The sequence below is a fragment of the Gossypium arboreum genome, chromosome 11 (assembly GCF_025698485.1).
Source record: "Gossypium arboreum isolate Shixiya-1 chromosome 11, ASM2569848v2, whole genome shotgun sequence".
NCBI lineage: Eukaryota > Viridiplantae > Streptophyta > Magnoliopsida > Malvales > Malvaceae > Gossypium > Gossypium arboreum.
The window spans coordinates 14,874,498-14,886,619 of record NC_069080.1 but is presented as its reverse complement, the minus strand read 5'-3'; the positions used below and the strand labels follow the sequence as shown (position 1 = coordinate 14,886,619).

At 31.9% G+C, this 12,122-nt stretch overlaps 1 protein-coding gene across 1 annotated transcript; it reads right to left on the bottom strand.

Annotated features, from left to right (window-relative positions):
- Window positions 1-303: 303 nt before the first annotated feature.
- Window positions 304-3,059, bottom strand: LOC108470619 (auxin-induced protein AUX28-like). Its single transcript, XM_017771979.2, has 5 exons — window positions 2,241-3,059; window positions 1,269-1,486; window positions 1,035-1,173; window positions 777-838; window positions 304-624 (listed from the first exon to the last, which is right to left on the bottom strand). The coding sequence occupies exons 1-5, from the start codon at window positions 2,489-2,491 to the stop codon at window positions 587-589; spliced, it is 708 nt and encodes a 235-aa protein (XP_017627468.1). The 5' UTR covers window positions 2,492-3,059; the 3' UTR covers window positions 304-586.
- Window positions 3,060-12,122: the final 9,063 nt, after the last annotated feature.

Here is a 12,122-nt window from a genome sequence, read left to right as displayed (position 1 = left end):
AAACTACTTCTTGCATTGGATGGGACAGACAGCAATCTTTTTCATCTTCGTCATATCCATATATAATGGCACAAATATATATATTAGCTGAGCTGACCTTAAGAAATGGACATGAATAAAGTAAGTAAATGGCCATATGGTGTTGTCCCCTTCCCACTACCAAATTAGACCCTATTGGATACCCTTCCTTTTTAGTGAGTTCCTCCCAATTTTAATTTCTCAACCCTACCCTCAACCAACAGTAGGAAAGTAAATAATAAAAAAAATCACCAGATTTTTTTTCAATAACTACAAGCAGATACATTATTTATAACAACTGTTCTAATATTCATTTATTTTCTAACAAGCAAGTCATGATTAATAGTAACAACTAAACATAACAAAGTGTTTTCCGGATCCACCACATACAATAACATCCATTATTGTTTTTGTCCATAACAAATACTTCTTTTAAGTTTAACACCAAATCACTCTCATATAACAATAATAATATAATAGTAACAAAGTCAACCTGCTCAATATCCATCTGCTGCTGGCTTTGCTTTCATCATAGTAATTTTGGCGGCCTTATTACCAGCTATCACCTTCAGCTTCTATTCTTGCATTTCTCCATAGCTCTTGGTGCTGAAATCAATATACATATCCATTTGGTTATAACTCAATTAACTGGGGAAGGTTCTTTATTATATAACAAATACACCAAACTAGGAGAAGGGTGTTTATTTTAACTACAATAGTTTCTTCTATCTCTATGAAGTGCTCAAGAAAATACTAACCTAGCCCAATTGCTTCGGTTCCTTTCATGATGCGCAGCCTTTTACATGATTCAATAAACATCCTGATTCAAAGGGAAAAAAGTAATGTTAAATAGATTTTAAAAGGCAATGATGAAAGATTGTCTGTAACATCTATTTTTTGTGAATTACATACGGTCATTAAAAGAGTTTTTTTGATTGGGGAAAAGTGATTGAAAATTAAGTAAAAGCAAAGCAGTAAGAGTGGTTGAAGAGATGATTAGGTAAAAAGAAGCATACTCCCAAGGGACATCACCAACAAGCATCAAATCACCATCTTTGTCTTCATAGGTTGGAACATAATCAGAGCCATTAAGCAGATCCATTAGCTTACTCTCATTCATGAAATCCTTCAATAACCCTTGACTTCCACAATTTCCTTCATATTTACGTAAACCAACAACAATTAATTAATACAAAGCATATATACATGAAAAAAACAAGGTTAATCTTGATAGAAAATGATATAAGTACCAATAGTGAAAGAACTGAACATTTTAGCAAGAGCATCGGAGAGTTGTTGGTAAGTTTTGTACATCCTCAGGTCCACTTTCCGGAGATAGGGTGCGCCGTCCATGCTAACCTTCACAAAGGCGGCCTTCTCACCACTGTCCTCGCTGCCGCTGCTCTTTTGGGTCGCTAACATGTTCTTTCGGAATGACCGGACTGGTGGCCATCCCACAACTTGAGCCCTATATATAATAATATATATTAAATATACATGATTTTTAATTAATTAAACTGTTTATATTCACTATTCAGTTTCAAAATTGGGGCTAGGAAAATAGTGAGGGTAAATTTTATTTCTGTGATGAGTAATTAATGAAAAATTAAGATAAACCTTAATACATTGGTCACCTTCTCTACGTGTATATTTTGAATGAAATTAAACTTTGGTTTTGAGTTTATATATGTATATATCATCAATAATATTAGATGGAGGTGTAATCCTCAGTGTTTGTTATATATATATCATTTGTATATAAATTATAAGATTGGAGGTTTAATATGGATCTGCATGCTTTCAGCATTCAACTCTAAATAGTTTGCAAGAAATAGAAGCTAGCTAGAAATGAAGAGTTGTTTTGCTGAGCAAAAGTTGAATGTACTGTTAGTGTAATTCCATATTTCTATTAAATACATAATATTCCATGAGAACTCAATAGATAATAATAACTTTAATGCGGTCCTCCTTGTTTTTATCCTTTTATGTACTCCACCACACCTCATCATTTCAAAATGAAAATTTAAAATGTCTAACTTCACAATGAAACTATACACATAACTAATTAAAAAAGTTAGTGTGGGGGAAAATACTCTTTTGTTTCTCTCTATGTAATCATGTAATAACCCTAATCATCCTATAACTATATTTCCCAGCAAATACAAACTACAAAGCAAAAGCCAAACAATACTATTTCATTTGCAGAAAAAGGAAGAACATACTTGGCAGGTGGAGGCTTAGCAGGATCAAGGTGAGAAGGGACAATATTTTTGTCCTTGTCATCAGTTGGAGAGGTGGAAATTAGGTTAAGCTTCAAATCAACAGTGTGGGAGAAGTCTCTCTTCCTTACAACCTCACCATCACCAGGCAACCCTAGCCTCAGCTCTGTCTCTTCATACCCCATTTTCTCCTTCTCCTTACCTCCCACTTCATCTCCTTCTCCTTTCATCCCCATCTTCACCCCTACTTCCATACCTTCTTTCTCAATTTCTTTTTGTAGTTTGTGTGTACCTAGGCTTTGGCTTTTGTGGGTTTTGAGTTGGCTTTGTGGCTTTGAATTAAAGAAAAAAAAAGGTTGGGGGGGGGGTTATGTTGTAGAGATCGAGTATTACAAGGAGTAAAGTAAAAGAGTAAGAGGCTAAGAGCGACGATGGCGGAAGAGGAGAGTGTCGGGCCTTTCCAGTGTGTATTAATATACGGAGCGGTGGATTGTCGGTTTCTACTTTTTCCTAAACCCAACTCCCATATCACACGTGTCAATGCCTCTCACCTGGATTCTCCTCACTTGCTGTTCCGTTAGCTCATAGCATACAAAATTTCACTAAGTAAAATCAAATGGTTGTTTCATACCCTTATATATATATATATTCTCTTAAACTAACTAATTAGTTCCCTAATTTGTAGTATTTATGAGAAAAAAGGAATCATATTGAAATGGAGTCTTGCATATAGAAATAGCAACACGAATATGAGATCCTACAGATACAGAGAACACTGCCGTAGCAATCAAAACTTAAAAAAATGTGTTGAATAGAAACATGGGCATGAAAGGTTTTGTTAGGCAGACTCGTGCGTGCTTTAATTTAGACTGCCTTGGAAAAGGCAAAAACAAACACCCGCAATTAATAATTTGACAGCCTACTATCAACTGGATTCTTACTATATATGGCAATGGCATGCACGTCAACTATTTTATGCCCGTTTCATTTCCATCTCTATTCTTAATGTATCTCAATTTTTATTAAGAAATTTTAATCAGTAATTTGAACTAAAGTAGCATTCTTTTTCAAACAATAACTAGTGTTTGAATTCAATGTAAAAACACAAACATCAAAACAGATATTAATTTTTTTAAGTTTAGATTGATTTTTCCAGTGTGTTGAAAATTGAATGTCATAGGAAAATTTTCAAATAAAAATAAGTAACACACCCAAATTTTTTAAATTTCACACAAGTTTTACATATATATACACTAGGAGTAAACTTTCAAATAAATATTATCCTCAGTGATTGGTTGGAAAAGTGGGACCCGAGTGCGAGAAAAAGCATGTGATTAGATTCAGTGGAGAGGGAAATGTAAAAGGGACCCACAAAGTGGCCATGTGAAGTTGTTTGCTTATGCTTGTGTTATGTGTCGCCTATGTCTCTAACCCGATCCCATGTGCGCCGGTGCAGGGTATCCCCACTTCCCTGTTTTCCTCTATAACTTATTCTAATTATTTTTCCCACTCAACCCTTGTTGAGTTGAGAACGTACGAGAACTCTTATGAAATCCCTAAACATTTTAACCTTATTAGTTGGAGTCCAAATTAAAAAGAATGTTGAAGGACGGTAATTAAGAATTAATGTGTGAAATTTTGGCATTTCTCATTCTTTTTTAAACTATAATATAACCCAATGATAGTCTCCATTTCATCATGATTCAATCTTTTATTCCATATTGGGCGGTGGTTATATTATATGCTCACTGAGATTTATAAAAATGAAAAATTTTATAGGTCAAATGAAATGAATATAGAGGGTGGAGTTAGAAACAAACCCAAAACAGCTGAAAATGGTAACAATATCAATACATGCAAGATTCTTGTTGCATGTTATCATATTCCTTTCATTCCCTTATTTTCTACACATTCAAATCTATTTACTTTTTAACTCTTTTATTTCTTAAAGTAATAAGAGGCATGAAATAAATATTTTATTTTGTACGTACGAACGTAAGCATAAAAAATTGACTGCACGCGGTCGGGTCCTTGGAGCAAGCCCTAAACTCATGTTTAAGATTAAGTTATAAAATTGATTCACTAATATTATTCATGAATGGTCGTTTTCGTTCTTGTTTATAAATCCAAGTTATGGGGAGCAGCACAATTAAGGTCCCCATAAAGATTGAATGCTGAAATTTGTGGCAATGCTTCTGTCCAACCACTCCAATCCCTATTGGTGAAAAGATCTGCAACATTTTATCTACCTTTTTTTCTTTAAACCTTACCACAATCCTACAATTATTTAATATCCTTGATGGGTTCTATATCCATCTATAATGTTTTTTTATTAAATTAAATATTACTTTTCTTTGAAATGAATATTATTATAAGAATATTTATGTATTTTAATAATTTATATAAAATCTTAAAATAATCTACTTACAAATAAATTATTAAAGTTTAAACTATACCTCAACCATTACTCCAAGACTATTCTTTCAATTTTAAACATAAAATGGTAAATATATTTGTTTTCAAAAAAAAAAAAATTCACTCACATACTGGATATGATATGATCTACTTTTACTATAAAATTCTTGACCAAACGAATGCTACGAGTTAACTAAACACCAACACCAATAATAATTATATAAAATTTTTTGTCCATATTTTAGGTTAGACTCAAGCTTGAAAAATTGGTTTACATACCTTGCATGACATGACCTAACTTAGCCTACAAACCAGTCTAATTATAATGGTAAGTTTATCTTTTCATATGATATCATATCATATTAAATCATATATATATATATATATATATATATATATATATATATATATATAAAACAAGGAACATCAACATTTTAACAAACTTTAAATTCTAGGTTAATTCTTTGTGCTCCAAAATACTTTTTAATTATCATCTTATAAATTTTTTATCTTTAATTAATAATCAATAATTTATCCTAATTTTTATCATTAATAAGTAACTTAATATATATTTTAATCATATATACCTTAATCAATAATTTTATCCTCAATTTTTATACTTCTTTAATATACCTTAATAAATATATCTATTTTTATCTTTAATTAATGATTTTATATATTTTAATGATATATATGTGTATAGTTTAATACATCATATATATATATATAATATAACAAGGTACATAGGCTATATGTGCTATAAGTGTTTTTATTTGATTTTTATTGTTTTTAATGATAATTTTAATAGTTAGATCTAATCTTTATTTTTAAAAATTATGTTTTTAATTTAAAATTAAAAAATCTTTCTTTTCTTATTTAAAATATAAACATAAAATGCATAATTATGTTATATCAATAATTATGTTAGTAATTTGTGAGAACTGGATCAAATCAACATTTTATGTGTAACACTGTACAAAAAATTACACATTAGATCAAAGTTTATGTAACACCCCTATCTCGTCTCCATCGTCGGATTAAGGTTACGGAGTATTACTATACAATCGGGAAACATCTATCAATATAACATTAAAATAAATAAATGACATTCAAAACATATCAATCATAAGCATTTTGTCCCTAAATCAAGCCTTCGCGGCCCTAAAAATAGCTTTGAAGCAATTCGAGACTAATTTGAAACAAAACTGAAGGTCTAAGAAAAAGTTGTAAAAATTGGGTCACACAGCCGTGTGAAAACACCCTAGGCCATCTAGGGACACACGGTTATGTCCTAGCACGTGTCCTCACCTGTATAACTCACTGAGTTGCCCCACATGCCCGTGTGATAGGCCGTGTAACTCACTAACTTGAAACACTGAGAAACTCACAAATGACACACAGCCGTGTCACTAGGTTGTGTGCACCAAATTTGACCTAAAAATCATGCCATTTCAAGATCAAACCATTCCTACTCCATTACTCCAATTATGCACACATTCAATAGATCTAGGCACTACTCCAACATACCTAAATATACCAAAATAATCAATCTATATTATCCAACTAATATGTCATTCAAAGGCACCACATTTATATTCTAAACATTTAGTCTCAAAAATGCTCAAAATACCTCTTTTACATGACATTAAGCAAATAAATATTTCACTATGATTAAAAACACTTCTTTCAACAACTATACATCAAGGGGTTCATCTATGTAATATATAAGTATACTTGTTTCATCCATACAAAGCATACCCTAAGCAAAACACACATCTCATTAATAAACTACATCTATCAACATTTCAAATGTAACACCCCTCACCCGAATTCGACGCCGGGACAGGGTTCGAGGTGCTACTAGACTTAACTCAAGCATACGCATATAAATCCGGACCATAAAATTTCTTTTAACTTGAAACTTTTCGTTCACATGCTTTATGTCCCTTGAACAGACTCACGAGGCCCAAAACATACATTAGAAATGGTTTAGGACTAGACCGAGAACTTAAGAAAAACTTAGAAAATTCATGCCTTAGGGCTCCACATGCCTGTGCGGGTATAAACCGTGTGGTCACACACTCTCATGTGGTTTGGGACACGCCCGTGCCCTTAGTCCGTGTGCAACACTGAATTTTCAGCACGGCCTCGACACATGCCCGTGTGGCCTACCCGTGTTCAATACTGTCTTTTAAGCACGGCTAAGGCACACGCCAGTGTGGCCTGCTCGTGTACTACACTGACCTAAAATTTTAAGTGCAGAGGGCACACGGCCATGGCACACACCCATGGGAGTGAGCCATGTGTCACACACGGCCTACACACACGCCCGTGTGTCCAACCATGTGGACCCTAATAGGCTATTTCCCAAGCCTTTTGGTCACCTCTTTTTACTTCTTATGCTTAATGGTTACCAAATACAAAATAAAACATAATTATACCCTTGTAAATGATCTTGATAAAACTTATTGCATAGAAACCTCATTTCATTGGTGTCATACATACAAGGTTATTTCCCATCTAGTATTTATGGGTTTCCATATTATTGTAATTCATTCAAAATTTAGCTCGTTTTGGTAACTCATTGCCAATTATAACAACCCATCATATAAGCGTATAAACATGCATGGATTTGTAGGTCATAGCCTACTTCGATTGAGCCAATTCCAATGGCCATATACAAAAAGATAGATACATCTTTACATACCTTCATTTGGCAAATCAAATGACACATATAACAAAATACTCAAAACCTTACACATGCCATTGAACAAAATAGAAATGTCTTTATACCAAATCTGGTCTAGATGATAGTATGCTGACTTTCCTACAGTCTTCCAATCCTCACAAGTTCTTGAGCTCTGAAAAAATAGGGAAAAGAGAGGGGTAAGCATTTACATGCTTAGTAAGCTCGAATAACCGAAAGGTAAACTTACCAAGTAATTAGCATACATCCATAATAGATAAAGAAACCAACAAGTAAGACATGGTTCCCTATCACATGCACTCAACCAAAGAGATAGTCACACGACAATGCACCATATAAATTATCGTAGATGAGCTCATCATTTAACAATTCATTTTGTACACGTATTTCATGTTAATCCCGTTGAGTGTCTAGGAAATCTCGATAGAACATTCATTAACATTCAATTCATAAGGATGATTATATCAGATGTGCATTCCCACGAACATCACATTTTATGGCAGGATTACCAGTCCAAGTTAAATCCCCCATATCGTAAACTCATAAGGTGATGTCGGGATTACCAGTCCAGGCTAAATCCCTTATTTTAACAAATACCTTTACTGAGCTCGGATCTGAATTACCAGTCCAGGCTAAATTCAGACACCGATCGGATTATCCATCAGGGCTAAATCCAGAATGCACATGTATCCTTCGGGAGGCTCAATCATCCAAAGGAACACCCGTCCGGGCTAAACCCTTAGTGTAACACATGTAGGATCTGAATTCACATGTTAATTATGGTTATCCATCGAATTCCCTTTTTAACCTCAATCGAGACATTTTTAACAAATCATTATCAAAGATACATTTCATGTATTTCTATGCCATCAACCAATGCAAACATCATGCATTCATAAATAATATAATTAGGCATATTAGGAGTTCACCTTAAGTTATCCGAACTTACTTGGCAATCATTTTGGAGCGGTGTTTCGGTTATTCCGAAACCTTTCGTTTTCCTCGATCGACTTCTGGAATTTGTTCCTTGGGGTCTATTACAACAAAATTAAATCATTAACACTCTACATTATACATTTCAAGTCTAAATTCCACCCTCGGTCCAAATGACCATTTTGCCCCTAACCTTTCACCTTTTTACGATTTAGTCTCTAGGCTCGTATAATGGAACACATGCAATTTCTATCTTACCCAAGTCTAACCGAACACTTTTCCCTCTTATGCCAGCCCAAATTTCCCATTATTTTCTCATTTCTACCACACATTTTACAACTTTTTCAAAATAGTCCCTATAATGGTTTTTCATGAAAATCACCTAGGAAAAGATGTTTAATACACATTCATCTTTCATTTCCCTCCATAATCCATCAAAATACAAGTAACTCATGCATGGGTAAATTTTTAAACATGAACTCTAGCATGAAATATGGGTAGAAATGGAGAGAGCAAGCTACTGAGATTTAAAAAATACAAAGAGCATTAAAAACGGGGCTTGGGAGTACTTACTATTGAGTTTGAAATGTGAAAAACCCTAGCTTATAGAGCTCTAGGAATTTTGGCAGTTATGGGAAAGAAGATGGCTGATTTTGGCTTTCTTTTTCCCATTTCATTTCATTAAAATGCCAAATGACCAAAATGCCCTTAAGCCTTTTCTTTAAAATTTCATCCATGCAAGCCCATTTTTGTCCAAAAACTTAAAAATTGGGCAAATTTCTCTCCAAGACCTTATAATTTATAATCTAAAGCAATTTCATACAAACTGTTTCTAGAATTCAAGTTTTAAAATTTATTCAATTTAGTCCCTAATTTCCAATTGGACACATTACTCAAAGAATTTCTTCATGAAACTTTAACACATGCATATTCTCATATTCTAGGCCTCATAATAATCATAAAATAAATATTTTGATGTCAGATTCGTGGTCCCGAAACCACTATTCTGACTAGGCCCTATTTCGGGATGTTACATCAAAACCACATATTTATCTATATATACATGCCACTACCCTAAGAGATTCAAAAACTAGCCACTTTGATGGATAGTGTGAGCCGATTGATTGATCCTTCCAAAACGTCAGCGACGACTATTTACAAGACAATCCATAAGAACCGATAAGCTTACATAACTTAGTAAGGACATAGTATAACATTTAATTTAAATACAATTAGACATAGTTCACATACTATTTGATTCAGGGTTACCAAAGTATAAACAGGGGCATGCATGTGCATTTAGGGGTACCGGAGTACAAATAGGGGCACGTATGTGCATTCAGGGGTACCGAAGTACAAACAAGGGCACGCATGTGCATCCAAGCAATAATTATCTATAAACATATTAACTAAAGAACAATAATATAAGATTACAAGTTGAAATTTATTTACATATTGAAATACTATGGACTTGCCTACTATTTAATTCCGATCAACACGCAGGGACTAATCCGTTATTTTTCCATTTCCTCAATTATTGTATTTTTTTATCCATATTTTAATATGCAAGAACTTTTGATGGTCGAGCCTTAAACTTTATCTATGGTATTTCTACTATTCATTTTTCGGTGGTTCTTCCTTTAGGAAGATGATAGTATTTTTATTTTATTTTTATTTAAGTTTTATTTAACAAATTATAACTTTATCTTTTAAATTATCATGCATTTTAATGAATTCAAAGTCCAAAGCCGTCCATCTAACTTTACTATGGTCTAATTACCATATGAGTCCTCACTCATTTAATAATTAAACTATTTGATCATCTTAATATTATAAGTAACAAGTTTTACACCTTTTACAATTTAGTCCTTTTTCCTTAATTAGTTATCTAAACATTAAAATTTTTTAACCAAATTTTAATACGACTCTTATGACTCCGTAAATATCTATAAATAATATTTACTAGTCAATACGATAAAAATTTGTGGTCCCAAAACCACTATTCTGTCACCACTGAAAAATAGGTTGTTACAGTTTATGTATAATTTTGAGATTTATCTCTTTTCAAAATAGTGATACGGGTTATTTGGATGAGTTAGGTTGGGTTGAGCCCAAGGCGGGACCTAGAATTTTTTTAAATTCAGGTTTCGACTCGGTTCATAGACCAGTCTATTTATCAAATGTTTAATAAATAAGTTACTTTTTTAAATATAGACTTCTCATTAGAGTTTTTTTTCACTTTTCAAAACCATTTTATTTATGAAATGTTGAAAAATTTGTAAAAATAAGTTAACATATAAATATAACATATTTTAATAAATGCATACAATCAATTTGTGCGGTGCACAAATTTTTGAAGTTTTATTATTATTAGAATTAAAATGTTTTAGAATTTTTAAGTATTAATACTAACACACTTATATGGTTATTGTACAAATTTAAAAGAAATAAAATATATATTCTACGTTATTATTTTTAATGAATATAGCTTTACTAATTGTATATAATTGTGTTAAATATAGTAAAATTTCTGTTTTTAATAGATTTTGAGACCAATTTCATTTTTGAATTTGTTTCGTAATTTAATTTTTTAAAATAAAAATATTTTTGACTAATAAAGAAAAAGTTGATTTTATTATAATTCATGTAAAATGAATTTTGTACTGTAATTATGATCATTATATGAATTTTTATTATTATAATTGTGATTCATTATATGGATTTTATTATAATAGATTTCATTATATGAATTTTATATTAACATTTATGGAAGTAATATATTTAGAATATTACAATTCATATAATGAAATATATTACTTGTAATTTGAATGACTAAAATTTTAGGCACAATTGAATTGTATAAACCATAAATATACTTAACATTAGTATAGTTATGAAACAAATTATTGTACCTCTCTTTCAAAGTAAAATTTTTCTCCTCTTTATTTTTTTTTTTGAAATCCTAGCCGCCCAAGGAAACTTTCATTTTTACCTTCTTCGGCACAAATTATGGCATCGGAATGTAGATTTCTCCTTCCTCTACCTTATTGGGATAAGTATGCTAAAAGAACCCAAAAATCCCAAGATCTCCAAAAAGCTCTTGGATTTTTTTTTAATTTGAATTCTCATTCTATACATGTACAATTTATAATATATATATATATATATATATATATATACATATATACTAATTTTTCCTCTATATACACTAGTTTCTAATTTTTACTTTTAACCATTTAAATTCATTTCTGCGTCTTCTTCCATCTCTGATTCTGTATCTTCCCCCGAATAATTCTCTATATTAAATTCGAAATTCTTCCACAAATTCATCTTGTACGATTCAATTTGGAAATTCCTCAGGATCTTCTTCTTCTTCCTTTATAACGGGTATTAAATCTATAAATTCACTTAGTAATTTCCTAACAACTAGTTTTTCCATCCATGGCATAATAAAGACATTTTGCTTCCTAGTCAATTTTCGTGAGCCTACACTTTGTCTCGCTATCTTTCTTGCTCCTTCAGATATTATAAACTTCAAGTAATTTATAACTAGTTTCCAATAAGTTTGTGGTACCGATGTCTTCCAGATTTGGTCTAAAATAATTTGATGCTCCCATTCTAGTAATGTTCCTTTAAGGGTCAAATATTGCACTTTATTCTTCCTAATCAGTTCGTGACCCTTCCATATCACTTCTTGCATATTTCGATTTACAATAATAAAGTACTGAACTATATCTTCTTTTGGTTTCATTCTATAATCTTGTACTTCTCTCATCATCTTATCAACTTTTTCCATCTATGCTGAAGTTGTTATCTCATTAGGCAATATC

Bases quoted from the DNA above. Each gene is read 5' to 3' on its own strand.
- LOC108470619 (XM_017771979.2), bottom strand. From the start codon at position 2,491: ATGGAAGTAGGGGTGAAGATGGGGATGAAAGGAGAAGGAGATGAAGTG. The intron at 839-1,034 runs GTATGCTTCTTT...CCTTTGAATCAG, and splicing joins GTTGGTGATGTCCCTTGGGA to GATGTTTATTGAATCATGTA. The intron at 625-776 runs GTTAGTATTTTC...TATTGATTTCAG, and splicing joins AACCGAAGCAATTGGGCTAG to CACCAAGAGCTATGGAGAAA.